This window comes from Eulemur rufifrons, chromosome 7 (genome assembly GCF_041146395.1).
Source record: "Eulemur rufifrons isolate Redbay chromosome 7, OSU_ERuf_1, whole genome shotgun sequence".
Taxonomy (NCBI): domain Eukaryota; kingdom Metazoa; phylum Chordata; class Mammalia; order Primates; family Lemuridae; genus Eulemur; species Eulemur rufifrons.
In genome coordinates this window covers 279,101,106-279,120,554 of record NC_090989.1, presented here as the reverse complement: position 1 = coordinate 279,120,554, position 19,449 = coordinate 279,101,106, and the positions used below count along the sequence as shown (strand labels likewise).

At 55.2% G+C, this 19,449-nt stretch overlaps 1 protein-coding gene across 8 annotated transcripts; it reads right to left on the bottom strand.

Annotated features, from left to right (window-relative positions):
* Positions 1–119: 119 nt before the first annotated feature.
* Positions 120–19,232, bottom strand: FPGS (folylpolyglutamate synthase). 8 transcript variants are annotated; one of them, XM_069476825.1, is made up of 17 exons: positions 19,208–19,232; positions 17,010–17,186; positions 13,844–13,942; positions 7,586–7,714; positions 7,443–7,496; positions 7,296–7,360; positions 5,413–5,527; positions 5,214–5,291; positions 5,031–5,092; positions 4,824–4,926; positions 4,467–4,544; positions 4,065–4,212; positions 3,891–3,980; positions 2,930–3,080; positions 2,682–2,757; positions 1,826–1,892; positions 122–998 (listed from the first exon to the last, which is right to left on the bottom strand). In XM_069476825.1, the coding sequence occupies exons 3-17, from the start codon at positions 13,859–13,861 to the stop codon at positions 586–588; spliced, it is 1,647 nt and encodes a 548-aa protein (XP_069332926.1). In that variant the 5' UTR covers positions 13,862–13,942; positions 17,010–17,186; positions 19,208–19,232; the 3' UTR covers positions 122–585. The 8 variants fall into 8 exon arrangements, with proteins under 8 accessions (XP_069332920.1, XP_069332921.1, XP_069332926.1 ...); XM_069476824.1 differs by lacking the exon at positions 19,208–19,232 and adding an exon at positions 18,907–18,972; XM_069476826.1 differs by lacking the exon at positions 19,208–19,232 and adding an exon at positions 18,570–18,875.
* Between the last annotated feature and the right edge of the window lie 217 nt (positions 19,233–19,449).

The window sequence follows — 19,449 nt, the reverse complement described above, 5'->3', positions numbered from 1 at the left end:
GTCACAGCCCAGGCTCCCTCTACACAATCCAGTTCCTTTAGCAGCTGCGGCCCATCTCCCCACTGTTTACTGAAGGAGCCACAGGTCAAGAGTCAACGGTTTCACCATTTTTTTTAAAAAAGTGTAAAGCTTTAATCCATTCCAGCCACCCACTGTCCCTAGGGTGCCCCAAGCAGGGGCCATCACCTTTCCCGGAAGGCACTGGGAGGAGGAATCTATCGCCTGGCACCCGGCAGGACCCTGGGCCTGGCCAGGCAGCTCACACAATAAGCTGGGCCCGAGCCAGGAGGCAGCAGGGCGGGAGGGGAGGCGGCAGGGCGGCCAGGTCTCCTCTGGCAGAGGGAGACTTGGGAAGTCCCCCGCTGTCTCAGCCAGGAGGAAGGAGAAGCCAAGGCACAGAGCCTCAAAGACAGAGGACATTCTCTCCCAGCCTCCCACCCACCAGCCCTCTATTCTGCCACCCAGAGCCTGGGGCCCCGGGCCAGTCTAGACAGAATCAGAAAACAAAAGGCACCTAGGACGTGAGTTCATGGAGAGAATGCAGGGCAGGTGTGGGAAGCTCCCAATCCAACCCCTTGGCCTTGGCTACTGGGACAAGGAGGGTTCCAGCAGCTTCAAGACTCCACCCACCAGGTGCAGGCTGCCCGTGACCAGCACGTGAATGGCAACAGCCTCTTGGAGTACACTGGCCCCGCTAGCTGCCACAGGGTGGGCAAAGAGGCCCCTTGGGGGACGGGGTGGCTGAAAGACAGGGTCCCGGCCCTGGCTGATCCACTGCAAGGCATGGGAGATGCAGCTGAAGACGAGGGAGCTGGCGCTGCAGCTGTGGGGCGGGTGAGGCGCCAGCAGCAGAGACGCCGGCCCACCAGGCTCCAGGCTGGGGGTGCTCCAGAGGTCCGGGCTGGCCTGCTCCTCATCCAGGCGGTTCCAGTGCTGCTGGTGTTCGAGGCAGCGGAGCAGCACCTGGTCCAGTGTCACTGTGAAGTTCTGCTGGTCTGCTGGGCACAGAGACAGACATGTCAGTGAAGGGGACAGGGGTGCACTGGGAGCACCTGCTTAGCGCCAGATCCTTTATATGCATCATGTCAACGGACGCTGCGAGTGGTCCTCACAGTGCATACTATGAAGAAACAGGCTCAGACAGGTTAAGTGACTTGCCCAAGGTCATGAGAGGCAGAACCAGGCAGTCTTGCTCCAAAGCTTTTGCTCACTAAGCACATTTCCCCACCCTGGCCTCAGTGTCTTTATCTGTAAAATGGACATATAGTTGGGGCCCATCACCCGGTGGGCATAAGTTTTTCTTGGGAAGCTGGTTAAAAATTCCAGAACTCTCCCCAGATAGTCTGATGTGGGGCCTGGGGATCTATACTTTTTACATTATTCCAAATTTTTTTAAACATAATACACAGTAAAAAATACATTTTATATTGCAACCCAGTACTCATATGCATATATATGTATATGTATGTATATGCCTGGAACAGAAGAATCTTCACAAAGCTGTACCTACACTTACTTCATTCAATGCACAGATATCTTCTATTCTACTCTATCATTTAAAATAAAAAAATGCTGGTTGAGATCCACTAAATTGATTTCAATAACCATCAGTGGGCTGTAACCTGCATTTTGAAAAAATGTTCTTCCTGATAGTTCTTTTTTAGTATTGCAACTACATGGTACAAAATTTAAAATATACCGAATTCACTTATGCCATAAAACAAATCTATCTCCTACTCCAGACCTCACTGTCACCAACACAGCAGTCCACCTCAGGGCCTTCTGCCCCCATCCACACCCAGGGACCATGCCTGTCACCTCTCACCTGCACTGCCTGTGGATGACACCTCTGTCAGGTTGGGGCAGAAGACAGCATAGTCAAACTGGCAGGGCTAGAAGGCCAAGGGGAAAAACTTGGTGTCAGGCCCCTGAGAGGATGTCCCCTGATTTCCATATGGCCCCCCAACCATGACCTAGAGGGAAGCCACATAAACCCAGCCACGGCACTTCAGATTCTACCCCCTCATCCGCCCAATGTACCCTGCCTGGCCTGTGGCCTGGGGAGCGAGGGCAGAGATTAGTGTATAGATGGGGGAACAGAGAGGCTGTGTGTGGGGGGGGGGGGGGGTGGCACTTGCTTAAGGTCACCTAGCTAGTGAGCAGGCCCCAGATCAGGCTGGGGAAAAGACTCGGCACAAGTGGGAGAGGCTTTGGATACAAACAGCCTCCTGGTCTGTGAAATGGGAGACGATTCCTAGGAGCCACTTCAGCCCTGACAGCTTAGGGCAGCCTCAGTTTCCCCAAGCAGAGAAGGGCCTCTACATGCTTTCTAGCCCAGTGAATTCTTAAATGCAACTTGAGAAGCAGGTATCCCAGTACCCCAAACTGAGATGCAAACTGGGGCAGGAAATGCTGTCTCTCGTCCTGCTGCTAGTGGCAAATGGGGCATCACAAGAGAGTCCGGAGCTTTCACCTTTAACCCCAGGCTTGCGTCTGCCCACGCAGGAGAATGAGGGTAAGACCTATAACTAGACTTCCCCAAATGCCTGATGCTTCCACATTTAAGCCTCAGGACAATTCAAGGGAGAGGGATGGGCACCATTTTACAATTGAGGAAACGCAGGCACGCCCCCAGGGGTCACACAGCCAGACCCAGGGCTGCTGGGCTGCCGGCCCCTCACCTGCAGCAGCTTCAGCAGGGCCGCAGAGTCCCGGTCCCCAGTGGAGTTGAAGAGCAAGACACGCACCTCGGGCCCCCTGTGCCAGGGGCAGGGAGCAGAGTCAGACCCGCTCGCCTCCCGCCCCAGCCCTTCCCCCAGATCCCGCCCCTCCTCCACGCTGGTCCGGTACCACCCCCGCCCTCAGGCCCCGCCCCTCCCACGGGCCCCGCCCATTCCTTCCCCGGGCCCCGCCCCCGCTAGGCGCTCACGCGCTCAGCCTCTGGCGGCCCTGCAGCGCCTGGCGGAACCAGCGCACGGAGGCCTGCACGCTGCTGGAGGTGTGCGCGCCGTCCAGGTACCAGGTGAGGGGCCCGCGCCGCAGCACCTGCGTCCGGCCCGGCCATTCCGTGTTCCGAAGCCCTGGGGAGGGTGGGGAGAGAGGCAAGGCAGTCCTCCAGCGGCCGCAGCCAGGAAGCCCTCCCGGCTCCTCTCCCACCCAGTCCTCAACTCTGCACACACAACCGACTCTCCCCGCGGGCTGCGCCCTCTGAGGACCCCATCAGCCTCGGAGCCTCTTATTAGCCCCAGGCACCGGGTCTGGCTCTTCAGCCGCCTCACCCGGTGGAATCTTTGAGGCAACCCTGAGGGGGCTGCCATCATGTATCATTCCCACGTGACAGCCGGAGAGCCCTTAGCTCACAATGCAAGTGAGTCCTGGGGCCAGGATGGGATCCCAGGTCTGCCTGGCCCCCGGGCTGTGTCACTAGCCCCTGACACTGGACCTGGCACGCAGTGGGCACACCATTAACAGCATGAGCACCTACTATGTGCTAAAAGCTTCAGGGCAGGCAAGAAGTGGATGACTGTCACCATCCTCAAGAACCTCATGGTCTGATGATGATGATGATGACAGTGACAGCAGCTACCACTAGCTGGACACGTTGTCCCACATCTACCAGGCTCTGGACACCTTAGTGATATCAGCTCACTGAATCCCTACAATAGCCCATGGCAGTGGGTCCTATCATCATCCCATTTGACAGATGAGGAAACTGAGGCTCAGAAAGACTTCATTAACTCAAGGGCAGAGAGGTTTACTGACTTCACCAGTCCTTTCTCTTAGGCACCAGCTCAAATTGCCCCCACCTCCCAAACAGGAATCCAAAAACAACATCTGAAGGGGCACAAACACAAGCAGTGGGCCCAGCTGGGCAGGAAGGTCCAACTCACCGAGCCGCATGTGGGATGTGGGCTGAAACGTCGGTGCCAGGGGCAGCTGCCACAGGAGGCTTGGCCTGGACGCCTTCAGCTCCCCAATGCCTGTGGGGTGCGTGAGACCAAGTGTGCTCAGGACCCTCAGCTGGCAGGCTCCTCATGCACCTGCCCACTCACCTGCCCACTCACCCTGGTGGTCCTGCTGCTGCAGCCAGCAGTGGGCCAGCTGCAAGGCCAAGGCAGCATTGGACCGCTGGTGCTCTCCCTCCAGGGCCAGCGTCAGCGGCGGCCCCCCTTCCTCCAGGGCTTCCAGCGGTGGGCACAGGTAGAGAGGACACTGTGGGGAGACAGGCAGCAGCTGGTCGGCAGAGCTGCTGCCACCACCTGATCCCGCCAGCCCTCCCATCTCCCTCTACCGACCAGAACCCACTGAGCCCTGCTCCTAGGGCTGTGTGCCAGCTGTGCGAGCAGCTGGGCCCCCTTCACTGCACAGACGAGCCACTGAGGCCCAAAAGGAGAAAGCACCGCCCCAGTCAGGACAGACACCACATCCGCCCGCCCAGCCTGCCCTGCCATTCCAGCCACACTCACTGAGATCTGCTGCGCTCGATCCCGCAGCACTGCCAGGGGACCTTCGGGCTGGAGCACAGTAAAGGCAGGGACACCTTGCTGTGGGGAACAGGGAGAGACAGGGGCTGCCTAGTATCCTGCATCCCCCAATCCCCAGGTCTGGGCTACCACCCAGTCTCTTGTCCCTCGTGTTCCAGAGGGGAGATTGAGGCTGGAGAGGAAGTTCCATTCGCACAGCAGAGCTGGGTAAGAACCCAGAGCCCACTGGCACCCAGGACCTCGTCCCGAGTCAGGACACAAAAGGCCCTGCCCCAGCCCTGCTTCCCTGAGCCTAGCCAGGCCCAGGCCTTCCCTCCCCTCTCCTAGCTGCCTGGTCACCTTAAAGATGCCCCCTTTCTGCCATGCGATCTTCTCCAACGTGTCCCCCAGAAGGCTGGTGTGGTCGATGCCGAGAGAGGAGACTCCACACACCACAGGCTTCCTGCAGAAGATGAAAGCGCCATGAGGCCCCTGCCCTGAGCCACCAGGCAGTGCGTGAGGCCTGGGCTCCCGGCTGCCACCCACTCCCCAAGCAGCTGCCCTTACCTGATGATGTTGGTGCAGTCATAAGCCCCGCCAATGCCCACTTCCACCACCGCCAGGTCCACCTGCCAAAGACCAGAGGGCATGGGGGTGCCCAGACGCCACATGGGAGCAGGGAGCCCCCCAGCCTGCTGAGATTCCCATCCCCAAGGCCTCAGATCAGGGATCTGGGGAGTGGGCACGTACCTTCTCTTGGAGGAAGACGTGGAAGGCCATGAGCGTGAGGAAGCGGAAGTAGGGGGGCATGGAGACACAGCTGCTGTCCTGTGGCACAGGAGTATGTCAGAGCCCAGAGCCCCAGCAACCCCTGCTCTGGGGAGATGGGGTCCTGGCACATACCGCACCCCCTACCCTGCCCACCCACTTGCCCTCCCGCACCAGGCACCTTGGTCTCCTCCAGCCGGTGGTAGACGCTCCAGAAGTACTTGGTGAAGAGCTCGGGGCTGATGGGCTGCCCGTTGATGCGGATCCGCTCGCGCACCTGCACCAGGTGGGGAGAGCTGCCGGGAGACCTGGGGTCATCAGGACTCCCTTCCCAAGCCCCCACCTGCCCCCGCCCTGCAATGAGGCTTGTCTTTTGGAAACACAAGTCTGATCGTGTCACTCCCCTGCTGGAAACCCCCCGTGTGTCCCTGATGCCCTCAAGAGAGTGCCAGCTCCTCACCATGGCCTCCCAGGCCCTGTAGGGGCTAATGCCACTGGCCTGGGCCTCACCTCTCCTGTGACCCTTGGCTCATTCCTGGTGCCCCAGCCGCCCTGGACTATTTGTTGCCCCTCCAGCACCCACCCCTTCTAACTCCAGGCCTTTGCCCCTGCCCTTCACCCTTTTCCCCGCTCACCCTGCTCATGGCACAGGTCTCAACTGAGACGGCCCCTCCTCCGGAAAGGAGAGGCACCTTCACCCCCAGGCTGGTCTCTCGTGTTCTCTGGGCTCCAACAGTCCCGGGCTTTCCCCGTCCCACACTGATCAGTCACTCTGCTAGCAGCTGCCCCTCCGCGTTGCCTGTCCTTCAGCCCCGGGCACAAGGCTGCCTCCGGCTGCATCCCAGGCTGGCCGACGAGGCCATGTGGGCCCGTGATGAAGGTCAGGGTTTTTAACCCAAAAAGTATTTCAGAAGACAGATTGATGCCTCGTGTTTGAATCCTGAAAGACCCTGTGGTATTATGAGTCCTCTCTATTTCTTGATTTTGAACAAAGAACCGTTCAGGGAAAACATTGGCCTGAAATGACCTTAGTCAGCTGGTTTCAGATGCTCACAGAGGTGGCCTGAGGGAACCGGTCAGGTAAAAAGAGGCAAAAGTCTTAAACGCCTCAACCTCAGGGGCAAATCCTGAGGAACCAACAATTCCTTGCTCCAGCGGTGACTGGCTGGGTACCGCACAGGGAGGGGGGACCCGGTTCCGCCTTACCATCCTCTTGTGTGAGTCTAGGCATCTGAGTGTGACCAGGAGGGGGCGCTGCCTTCAGGGCCACGCTGCAGTGAAGGCCAGCAGAGAGGAAGGGGTCCCGACTACAGCCCACCTTGACACACATGTCCTAAACACCCTCATCATTTAAGCCCTTACAAGCTGGGTTTCTGCTCTTTACTGCAAAGACATCGTAACTGATAAATATTTCTAAGTGATTTTTAACTTATATGTGGAATTTAAGTTATTAAAAAGACATCTGGCCTGGCGCGGTGGCTCACGCCTGTAATCCTGGCACTCTGGGAGGCCAAGGCGGGTGGATCGTTTGAGCTCTGGAGTTCGAGACCAGCCTGAACAAGAGCGAGACCCCGTCTCTACTAAAAATAGAAAGAAATGATTTGGACAGCTAAAAATATATATAGAAAAAATTAGCCGGGCATGGTGGTGCATGCCTGTAGTCCCAGCTGCTTGGGATGCTAAGGCAGGAGGATTGCTTGAGCCCAGGAGTTTGAGGTTGCTGTGAGTGAGGCTGATGCCACGGCACTCTAGCCCAGGCAACAGAATGAGACTCTGCCTCAAAAAAAAAAAAAAAAAAAAAAAGACATCTGACTATTCCAGCTATGTATATAGTTTATATATTCAAGTTGCTGCCCCCCGCCAATTTTTTTCCTTATGAAAAGCAAGGATCGCCATAAACTTGGGCCAATATGGTAAGTGCTAATTGAATGTTTACTGAATGAATAAACACTGCCCAGAGAGACACGAAGCTGACCTCCTGGGGGTGTCCCTGGCCCTGCAGCAATGGCTGGTTCCATAGCCCCCCAGGGTCCATAGGGACAGGGACGCCACATCACTCAGTACCTAAAGAATCCAGTCTTCAGGCCATAGTTTCGGAGGATACATTCAGTGAAGGCACATGTGGAGCCCTGAAAGAAAAGGTATTGTCTGGGCAGGCCCCACCCACCAGCCCCTTAAAGGGACCCCCTACAGCTGGGTCCCGCCGCTCACCTTCCCCTTGGTCCCAGTGACATGGATGATGTTCAGCCGGTCCAAATCCTCCACCTGGGACAGACAGACAAGGTCCCCACCTCAGCTAGGACTCACAGACAGATGGGGTTGGGAGGGGTGATTACAGGCCCTCCCTACCCTACCTGCAACCCACTCCGTGCCAGGTACAGCTCCATGGCTTCAAGCTGTGTCTGGGGGTCGCCCCGTTGGCGCTTCACCTGTTCCAGGTAGCCAGCATTGGTCTGCAGGGTGTTGAGCATGCGCACCGCATCCTGGCAAGCACAGTCACCAGGTAGCAAGTTAAGGGTCCACAGGGATGGAGACACCCAGCATACCAGTGGCCAAGCCAGGGTAACAGGGCTGGCACCAGGCTTGCAATGCCAACCCCGTTGCCCCAGCCTATAAATTAAGCAACAGGGAAAGATATTAACAAGTGGCATCTTTCCAGCTCTGCCAAAGATGAGAGCCTGGGGCAATTCAGCCCCACCCAGGGAGTGCCAAGCAAAGAAGTGGCGTGCCTAACAGAGCTAGCCTTGCTTCCTGCGTGGCTCCCCAGGCTTCACCCCCTGGACCTTTGCCCTCACCTGCTCCAGTGGGGTCCACCACTACATTGGGCCCCTTCTGGGGTGGGGCCAGAACCTCAGAACAGAAGGCTGGGGTATTAGAAATGAGAATTCCTGGAATTCACGCCCAACCCTGAGGACTCTGGGATTCCACATCCCAGAGAAGAGCTGCTTGAAGCGACCAAATGGGGAAGAGGTTCGCAGGGAGGGTCACCCAGCCTGCAAGGCAGGTAGGCACGGCCTCGGGACACTGGGGCTGAGAGTGGGGGTGCTGCTCATTTCCCCTCGGACCTCAGATTCCCAGCCTCTTGCCCTCAGGGCCTCATGGCCGTTGAAGGCCCCACCCCCATCAAACCGGTGTCACCCGCCTGGCTGGCATCTGGTTCTGGTCTCTGGCAACTGGCCCCTGGCACAAAGCCCGCAGAAATTTCCTGTTTTCCAGATTCTTGGGCCCTCCCCTGATTCCTGCCCGCCACCCAATTCCAGGCACCTGGATCCCCAATCTCCTGAATCCTGGAGACTCTACCCCCAGTTCTATACTCCTGGATCGTTCAAGTCTGAATTCCCAAATCCCCTCCCTCCCCCCAACCCCTTGTTCGGACTCCGGGGGTCACCCAACTCCAGAACCTGAGCCAAGCCTCTGGACTTCGGGGTGCTACCACCACTGCCCTTTCCCTCTCTAATGCAGGACACTGAAGCCTCAGAATTCTCAGATCCGGCGGCCCGGGCCCAACTTCCTGGTCCCTGTCCCCTCCCCCAGACGCCAGGATGTTCCCGCCCCTGAGGACCCTAGTCCAAGGCTCCCGGTACCCTCAGCTGGCGGAGGCCGGATGCTGTGGGGCTCAGGCCCAGCCCACGTGTCATCGCACGACCCGCCACCTGCCCGCCGGGTACCTGATACTCCATGCTAGGCTCCTGCGGCACAGGCCACGCGCTCAACCTCCGCCTCGCCGCGCCCCGGGTCGTTGCGCCGCGCGCAGAAACCGCTGCCAGGGACAGAGCCGCGCGCAGGTGGCTCGCCGCCTGCGACATAGTCCCGGCGCGGACGGCAGCGCGCTCAGCCGGGGCGGGTCCCGGCTCGCCCCAGCCCGCCCCCCTCGCTCCGCCCCGACGCGCCCCCCGCGCTCCGCCAACCGGCTGCGCCCTGGACGCCGTCCTGCTCCACTGCGCGCCCCGCGCCGCGCGCGCCATCCTTGTGCGGGGCAGGCCCCGGGGCCACATTTGTGCGGGGCACGCTCCCCTGGATACCCACTCCTGTCGTCACCACCCTCCCGAGGACCGAGGACCCGCCCGCACGACCCGAAATAGCCAGTCCCAGCCGGCAGCCCTCAGCCTCCGCTTCAGGCCAAACCGGCTCCGAGCAGGGGTAGAATGACAGAGCCGGCGGACTCCTGGCGCAGGTCACCTTATCCCGGCCCAGAAAAGTTCCAAGTCAACGCGGAGACTGCAACAGCGAGGGTTTGGCCTCTGCTCGCACGAATCTGACGGCCAAAGCCCAGACGCCTACACTCCTGGGGCCCCTAACAGAGCCCGAGGAGCCTGGGAAGGCTTCCTGGAAAAAACACCGGCTGAGGCCTGCGGGGTGGGGGCGTCTGCAAGGTGGCGGTGCGGGGAGAGGTGTCCGGGACCGGGCAACCGAGGGAACTGCACGGCCACATGGTTGGGTTTAGTTGCTCCGCAGTGCCAGGATGCCAGATCCGGCAGGACCGTGTAATCACATAAGGAATTTGGATTAAATTTGGGTGACAATAAATGGTTTCAGGGAGGGATGACATGGCCGGATCTGGACCTCGGAAACTCCTGCGGCTGCTGCAGTGTGGAGAATGGATCTGAGGGCCATTGATCAGGATGGGGGCTGGGGGCTGGGGGAGTAATCTTTCCCACCTACTGGGCGAGGAGAACGCCCATTTGTTCTGGAATTTTCGGAACTTTTCCCCGTCTATTACCTTCTTGGCCCTGACAGCTGCAAACAGCTCACTGGGGAAAATCCCTGGATAAAAGGCAATCCTGAGAATGACTGAAGTCAGCACCTCTGTCCTCCCTCCCTCTTCCCTGCACTGGCAGTAAATATTTATCACAGATTGTTTGACTTCAAAATAAGCGAGTGATGTTTTGGGAAGATTCCGTTATTGGCTGGACTTCTGCTCTCCACACTGCTGGGGCGCCCGCCCCCGGCCTGGTGGGAGAGACACAGTTCTTTCCTCTTTTGGTTTCCTTCTTTTTTGGTAATTGAAACTTTCTCTAGCCATATGCATGTATATAGTTTAATACTGCATAAACATAAAAAGCTTTAAATATTTTTCTTTTGCTTACCCCCAATACACATACACACACACAAACACTTCCTCCTTTGATAATTCTTGTGGACAGCCACGTATATGTCCCATAGTTTTCTTTCTTTCTTTCTTTCTTTTTTTTTTTTTTGAGACAGAGTCTCACTCTGTTGCCCGGGCTAGAGTGCCGTGGCATCAGCCCAGCTCACAGCAACCTCAAACTCCTGGGCTTAGGCAATCCTTCTGCCTCAGCCTCCCGAGTAGCTGGGACTACAGGCATGCACCACCATGCCTGGCTAATCTTTTCTATATTATTTTTAGTTTTCCAGCTAATTTCTTTCTATTTTTAGTAGAGATGGGGTCTCGCTCTTGCTCAGGCTGGTCTCGAACTCCTGACCTCGAGCCCTTGAGCCATCCTCCCGCCTCAGCCTCCCAAAGTGCTAGGATTATAGACGTGAGCCATCGCGCCTGGCCTGTCCCATAGTTTTCTATGCTCATGAAATTGCAGACACACCTAGACACCCATAGGGTCTTGTTGATGTAGGTAACAATATTTTGTGCTTTCTTTTTTGGCTTTTTTTCCTCCTGAGAAATACAGGTATGGGATATTTTCTGCATCTTAACATTCTTACTCAAAAATAAGCTTATAGGGATCCTTCTAAGACACTTAATTAGCAAACTACCACCTCCCTGGATTCATACTTTTGACACAGTTGCTCGTTTAGTCCTCATCACAACCCTATGAAAAAGGTGCTAGTATTATTAGCCTTGTTTCACAAGAGAAGAAACTGAGGCACAAAGGACTCAAAGCACATGCTCAAGTCGCAAAATCAAGATTTGAACTCTGGCCCCAGAGTCCTTATTCCTAGCCCCTGTGCCACCCTCCTTTCCTCCGAGGGACGCTGCTAATTCAGTATCTGTGCCAGCTGTGTGGCCTTCCCGGGAATGTCCCAAGCTGTCCTGCTGAAGGGCGTTCCCTCTGACTCCAGTGTTTTGCTGCTGCGGACATATGTGTACATCAGGGTTGTATTTCTGTGAGTCTGATTGCATGAAGCGGTGGAGTGGGGTCCAGACATGTTTGCATCCCTTTCCCCGAATGCTGTTGTAACCTCTGCATCCCACCAACTGTGTGTGAAGAGAGCACCCCTTTCCCAGAAGGACCCCAGACCCGGGCGGGGGCGGGAAGAGTGCCATCTCCTTGTTCCTCTCATTTCCCTGGCTGCAGTGAACTTGAACATCTTTGCATGCATTTGTTTCAGTGGACTGCCTCCCTCATCTTTGGCCCATTTTTCTAATGTCTGTTCATCCCCTTCTTGTCAATTATAAAAGCACTTTGTGTAACACAGATATTACCCCTCACTTCTGTCCTCTGTAGGGCAAGTATTTTCCCTAGATCGACTGTGGGTGGCCTCGGTGGATTCCTCTGTAAGAGGTGGCATTGGAGCGCTAGGCCATTCCTGCAAGATTGAGATCCCAGGGGACAGACTCCCTCTTCAGCGTAACCGATTTCCTTTCCCTTTGCCCAGAGCAAACAGATCAATTTTCCCCTCTGGCCTGGCATAGGCCTTCTCTGGGGTGAGGTAAATTGACAGTCCTGACAAGCTGACTCATAGAGCTTATAGACCTCAGGTCCAGATAGGAACGGAATCAGATTGACAGACATGGAGGGCAGGACGCAGCCCTGAAGATCCCAAGGATGCCGCCTGGTATCATACTAGTTGTGCAGGAAGTTAATGTAAGTGGTGGGCCGGGTGCGGTGGCTCACGCCTGTAATCCTAGCACTCTGGGAGGCCGAGGCAGGAGGATTGCTCGAGGTCAGGAGTTTGAGGCCAGCCTGAGCAAGAGCAAGATCCCGTCTCTACTAAAAAATAGAAAGAAATGATCTGAACAGCTAAAAATATAGAAAAAATTAGCCAGGCATGGTGGCACACGCCTGTAGTCCCAGCTACTCGGGAGGCTGAGGCAGGAGGATCGCTTGAGCCCAGGAGTTTGAGGTTGCTGTGAGCTGGGCTGATGCCACGGCACTCTAGCCCAGGCAACAGAGTGAGAATCTGTCTAAAAAAAAAAATATATATATATATATATATATTTATATACACACAAAAAGTGGTGGCTGGGACTTGTAGGGGTCACCTGTCCCCTACACCTCTGTTTACCCCATTGTCTCCAAGGATAGTTTTTATAGTGACGCTGGGAAGTCTGTAAGTGTCAAATTTAAGGGGGAGAGGTGGAATGGAATAGATGTCTCTTCTTTTCCTCATTAAAACTTTTCCTTTCTTCCTGTCTTTAAATTCTCACCTTCTCTGGATGGATAATATATCGTATCATCCAAATAGTGAACAGCGGGAAAAGATGTACAGCAAAAATTCTCACTCCCTGGAGGCCCAGGGCCCAGCACCCTAATTTCCCTCCCCCAAAGCAATTAATGTTACCAGTTTCCTGTGATCTTTCTAGAGATATTTTATGTATTTACAATCGAATACAAATGTATATTAAGTTCTCTTTTATACTCACAGATAGCAGCAGGCTATAATGGAGTCTGTGTTCCACTTTCCACATGCCTGTATATTCAGGGCCCGATTCTGGACTGTGTCGGCATGTAAGAGCCATCCCACTGGCTAATTTGGGAGTTTTTTTAGGGGGGGGTTGGTGTTTTTTGTTGTTGTTTGTTTGTTTGTTTTTTGTTTTGAGACAGAGTCTTAATCTGTTGCCTGGGCTAGAGTACAGTGGCATCCTTATAGCTCTTTGCAGCCTCCAACTCCAAGGCTCAAGCAATCCTCCTGCCTCAGCCTCCCGAGTAGCTGGGAGTACAGGTACATGCCACCACCACCAGCTAATTTTTTAATTTTTTGTAGAGATGGGGGTTTCACTATGTTGACCAGGCTGGTCTCCAACTCCTGGCCTCAAGTAATCCTCCCACCTCAGCCTCCCAAAGTGCTAGGATTACAGGCGTGAGCCAGCACACCCGGCCTCATTTGTGTTCTGAAGCTGCATGGTAGAGTAGAGCAGCAGTACTGCCTGGTGTGAAGTACTGCTGGGCATTAGGCCGGTTTCCTGCGGATGGACCCATCGGCCGTTTCCGCTATGTCGCTATGGCGCTGTGGCAGCAGTGCGGCGATGAGTACCATTTCACCCTTGTCATTTCTCCCATGTGCGAGCATATTGGATGGGTAAATTCCAAAAGTGCAATTTCTGGGTCAAAGAGATTTGCATTTGCCATTTTCTTACATATTGCCACACTGTCCTTCAGGGAGGCAGTAACGGTTTCCCTCCTCCGGCGAGGCGGGAGCCTGCCTTCCTCTCTCCTCACTTCCTCACCCACACAGGCTGTCGGCAGCTTTGCCCCTTGCCAGGCGGATGGGCAGAGATTCTCGGGGTAGTTGTCATTTGCAGTTGTCTCAGCATGAAGGAGGCTGCGCACTCTTTCTTCTGTTTAAAAGCCATTGGTGTTTCCTTTACAGCCCACTCACCTCCTTTGTACAACTGTTTTCTATTTGAAAAGCCACCGATATTTGCAGAAGGCAGTACAGGAAAGGAGAAGATCAAGGACACCTTCATCACACACCTGGAAAGGGACTGCCATTGGCCTCGTGGTGACGCCACGCAAGTGTTCAAGTGTTCTGTTCCCGCTCTCCAGGAAGAACCATAGAAACAGAGGTATTGTCTGGGGAGGAGAGAGAGCGAGGGCCAGTGTCCAGCCGCGCGAGGCAGAGCTGCAGGCGTGCATGGAGGGCGAGCGAGAGGCTGGGCAGAAGGAGGCTGACGAATTCTGCCTTACTCCCGCCTCCCAAAGGGAAAACATGACATTCATTCACCCGTTCATTGGGTGAGAACTTGTCTCTGTGCCAGACCCTGGGCTGGATGCTGGGGACCCCGTGGGGAGCAGAAGACAAGATGCTGCTCGCAGATTGCCCAGTCCAAGGGGTGAGAGGGGCACTAAAGAAGGAAATTCACAAAGGAATATACATATTTGCAAACCCCCATCTGGGGGTCCCTCATTAGAGGGAATCCACTGTACAGGCTGGAGGCTGAGGCCCAGAGAGGGACAGAAACAGCTTGGAGTGACACAGCAGGTCAGTGAAGACACTGTGTTGATGGTCTTCTAGGCTCAGGTCTCCCTGCGTCACTCCCCTTCATCTGCCCACCATGCCCTCAGCATCACCAAAGCCCACAAGACCACTGTGACTGGTCCCTGCCCACCTCCGTCTCCTCCACCTCTGCCAGCTGGCAAGGACTTGGGAGTTGGCCTTGGCCTCTCTCGCCTCCAAGCTTTGCCTAAAACACCCTACCCGTATGTTTGTTTTTTTTCCTTTTTGAGGTGAGTTGTTTATTGTTAATACTTATGAAGCACTTATCCCTGTGTTTGGCATCTGCAATCTCATGTAAATTGTGTGCATTAGAGATTATCCCCATTTTACAGGCGGAGAAATGGAGGCTTAGAGAGGTTAGTCAACTCACTCAGGTGACACAAGGGGCAGAATCAAGACTCAAACCCAGATTTGCTGACTCTTGACGTCTGCCCTTGCTCCTCACCAACCACCTGTCTGGCCACCCTGGCCCTCTCTGCTGTCAATGTGCTATGTGACCCAGGGCAAGTCACTTTCCATCTCTGATCCTATCTGACCTTCAGTCTCTGCCTTGGCAGGATGGGAATTGACAGGAACTCTGTCCCAGTGTCTGCCCTCTGGGGTTTTCAAGGGGGCCTTGATGAGGACGAGTCTCCAAAAGCTACCGCCCCCCAGAGACCCTGGACAGGAGGGTTCCAGCTGCCCCTTCCCCACATCCACCCAGAGTTCTGTCGTGACCGGGTAGGTTCAAGCTCATTGGTTTGTGCAGAAGGTTTGTGCAGAAGCCTAGCATTCAGAAGGGAGGTGCAGGATTCTGACCCTCTGATATAGACAAGGACTCCGCCACCTCCAAATATCTATTTATATCCAGTGACCCACCAGGAAACATTTTTCTGTAATTGGAGAAAAAGAAAACTTGCCTTACAGAGAATTCCACATCCTCAGTGGGGCAGCCTCTCCTACTTCTTGCCCTGATTCTGGCTATTGAAGTGTTAATGGAATTTGTTTTTTGAGAGGGCAATTAGGACTTAAAAATGAGCCTCCCATAGCTTGAGGTCAGGAGTTTGAGACCAGCCTGGACAACATAGTGAGACCCTGTCTCTAAAAAATATTTTTTAAACAATTAGTGCACGCCTGTAGTCCCAGCTACTCAGGAGGCTGAGGCGGAAGGATCACTTGAGCCCAGGAGGCTGCAGTGAGCTATTTATTTGTTTATTTAGAGACAGGGTCTGGTTCTGTTGCCCTGGCGGGAGTACAGCGGCATCGTCATAGCTCACTCCCACCTTCACTGAGGTCCACACTTGGCATTTAGCATTAAAGGTATTGGTTTATCCTCACACCAGCCTTAGGGATACTGTGATTATCCTCAGGATACCAGTGGGCACACAGAGGCACAGAGAGGTTACTCAACCAGCCGAAGGTCACACAGAGTGAATGTGTGACAAGACCTCAAGGCCTTTGTACCAGTCGTTCCCTGCCTGAAATACTTCTTCCCCACGAGTTCACATGACCAACTCCTGGTTGTTCCAGGACTCTGCTTAGACGTCACCTTCTTGCCACATTCTTTGCATCATCCACCCTTTTGTACCTTTTGCATTTTGAACTAAGTGATTGTGTTACCATTTCAAAATAAATACTTTTTAGAAAATGAGTGTTACGAATTGTAATATAAAAAGATTGTCAAAGGAACAAACCTGTTGATGAGACAGTACGGACAGTGGGATCCCATTTTTTGCTAAAATAATTATTTATTTAATTTAATCTTTTTTTTTTTTTTTTTGAGACAGAGTCTCACTCTGTTGCCCGGGCTAGAGTGAGTGCCGTGGCGTCAGTCTAGCTCACAGCAACCTCAAACTCCTGGGCTTAAGCGATCCTACTGCCTCAGCCTCCCGAGTAGCTGGGACTACAGACATGCGCCACCATGCCCGGCTAATTTTTTTGTATATATATATTTTAGTTGTCCATATAATTTCTTTCTATTTTTAGTAGAGATGGGGTCTCACTCTTGCTCAGGCTGGTCTCGAACTCCTGACCTCGAGCGATCCACCCGCCTTGGCCTCCCAGAGTGCTAGGATTACAGGCGTGAGCCACCGCGCCCGGCCTTAATCTTTTTTTTTTTTTTTTGAGATAGGGTCTTGCTCTGTCACCCAGGCTGGAGTGCAGTGGTGTCATTATAGCTCACTGCAGCCTCAATCTCCTAGGCTCAAGCAATCTTCCTGCCTCAGCTGGGACTACAGGTGCACACCACCACGCCCTGCTAATTTTTTTATTTTGTGTAGAGCTGGGGTCTTGCTCTGCTGCCCAGGCTGGTGTCAAACTCCTGGCCTCAAGTGATCCTCCTGCCTCAGCCTCCCAAAGTGCTGGGATTCCAAGCATGAGCTACCACTCCCAGCCTTGGTAAAGTACTTACAATTTAGAAAGCAGCCTGGAAGTTATTCCCTAAATGTGAACTGTCATCCGCTCTGGGTAGTGAGACTGGAGGTGACTTTTATTTTCCTTTTGCTTGTTTATATTTTGTAATTTTCCCTGGGAACATGCGTAACTGGGAGAAAGAATTAACTGGTTCCCTACAACACTGGGTGGCTGGCACCTCAGAGCTCTCCTCGACCAACCCTCTTGTTTGGCAGCTGGGGATACTGAGGCCCAGCAAGGGCCAGAACTGACCTGGAACCAGGTGTGACTCCTGGGCTCTGGGTGTTCTTGGGATCCCGACTCATGGCAGGAGGGGCCCCCGGAGGGCACCGGGCAGCGGTGAGGTGTGCCTTCACTCCTGCTTCCTCCCCAGGGCTCCCGAATGCCCTTCGAGCTGGCCAAGGCCGGCTCTGCTCAACCTGAGAGCAGCTATATTACCAATTTTCAGAAGAAAAAATGTGGAAGTTACCTTGCAATCTGTTATCTCACCCTCCAAGGGTGGATTGTCTTTGGCACCGGCCCCGGGGGCCTGCTCAAGGCCTGGTGCTGAGTCGAGCCCCGTGAGGGACGGGCTGCACCATCACCCCCATCTCACAGTGAGGAAACTGAGGACCGGGTTGGAATCACCCACCAGGTCACCAGCTAGCAAGTGGCAGAGCAGCGACTCAGCTTAGCGCCAGCTCCGTCTGATTTCAGTGGCTACTGATTCAGCCCCTCAGATCAAGCTTGGCAATCCCTGGCTAGTGTTTTTAATTTGTCACGTGGCTCTTCTGATGTAATAGTTAACACGAATTCTTTCTAGATGTCGGCACTAGGCCAAGACCTTTATGTGATTCTCGTCTCATTAGTCCTCACGTCTCCCTGTGAGGAAGGGTCTGTTCTGAGACCCCTTTCTCAGCAGAGGCAACAGGGCCCTGTTGGGGGAAGTGGCTTAGTCATTTACAGGGTCTGTAACACCAGGCCAGGCCCCAGGCCCCAGGTTTCCCCCCCAGGCCACTCCTGGGCCCTGCCCCCACCTGGCCTGTGCCCTGTGAGGAGACTGAGGTCATCTGGTCATCGGGGCCCTGGCCTTGAGCTGGCTCAGAGGGAGGCAAATGCCATCGCTCCCCAGCCCCTCAGGGTGTGCCCTAAGTTCTCTCTCCCCCGGTGTCGGGGGACAGAGCCCTGGCTCCAAAAATGACCTACCAGTTGACTCTGGGCAAGTCACCCCACCTCTCTGGGGTCCCCTAGTGTCTAATGTGAAGAGGCCTGAATGACCTCGAGAGGTCACTCTTCCCAAAGCCTGGCCATCTGGGACCACCCCTCCTCTGCTGCCTGGGAGAAGGTTCTGTCTGTTCCGGGGGTCTGGGGATGCCGGAGGAGCCCTGTCCTTGCATTGCCCGTCATGGCTTAGGCTGCAGTCCTCAGAGGGACGCAGGCACTGCCTTGGAGTCCCCATTCTACAGAGGAGGGAACAGAGGCTTGTGGGGGCCGAGCCACTTGCGGCATCCGTCAGGGTGAGTCCAGACCCCTTTCCCCGACCCCTGCGGCCCAGCCCAGCGCTCCGATTCCGACACCCCCCTCAGTGTCCGCCGGAGCCGGGAGGTCCAGGTGCGGCTCTGCAGCTGCCCGCCCAGCCGGCCTCACCGGCCTCACCGCACTGAACCCCCGTTTCCTGTCTGTAAAGCGGGATTGCAGCTGTGCCTGCCTCAGGGTGCTGCAACGAGGCTGAACAAGAAGGCGCTGGGCCCAGAGCATGGCACGAGGCTCCCACACGAGAGCTGAGCTCAGACATCTCCAAATCGCCACGTCCTTAAGTCCTTTCCACCTCACCTTTCTGAGCTAGAATATGCAGATAATAGCGGTCCCTTCCTGGTCCCTGGGCCCTGCCTCCTGGGGCACAGGGCTCGGCCCCTTCAGAGACCCCTCCTTAAGACTTTCCCCAAATCACACTGAGCGGGGGTGGAGCAGTGCAGCCAGCGAGGTCCCTGGAGCCCTCCCAGCTCTGGAGCAAGGCTCATGGATGACAAAGTCTCTCCTATGGGGCCCCCACATGTGGGGTTATTGTCATTGCTGATGACCTTTGAGTCCCTGAGGGATATTGTACAAAAGAAAGAAACTGAGGCTCAGAGAGGCGAGGCCACCTGTCGAGGTCACCAAGTTCTCCTACCTGGAAGGAGCCAGTTTTAGCCAAGAAAGGACGCCCGCGCAGGCCCTGCTGCTCCATGGCGGCTTCCCAGTAGAACTTCTCAGCCACTGGCCGGGAGGCAGCCAGGGACCTGGCACCTTTCATCCCTCCGTTCCTCGCTCCCTTCCCGGGTGGGGCATGAGGTGACACACAGTTGTGGACACCTCTGCCAAGCCAGCTCTGCCCAGCGTTTACCCGGGCCATGGGCCTGGCTGGGCCACAGAGGCCAGCATGGGCCGGGAAGATTCCCAAGACCTCCCCCACCCGGACAGGCCTAGTTTACCTGATAGGTTCCGGCCCTCACCCTGGGATCAGCCCAGGGACCTCTTGGCCTCCCTGGAGGGTTTCCAAAGTTTGGGAGTCAAGCTCCTGACAAGTTAAATAACAACTGGGCGGAGGTTAAAGGTGAGCAGGCAGGCGGGAAGGGAGAGGTCTGGGAGGGGGGTGTGTTTGGGAGACTTACGGACCTGGCAGCGGCTGGAGTTTTTTTTCTTTTTTTTTGAGACAGAGTCTCGCACTGTTGCT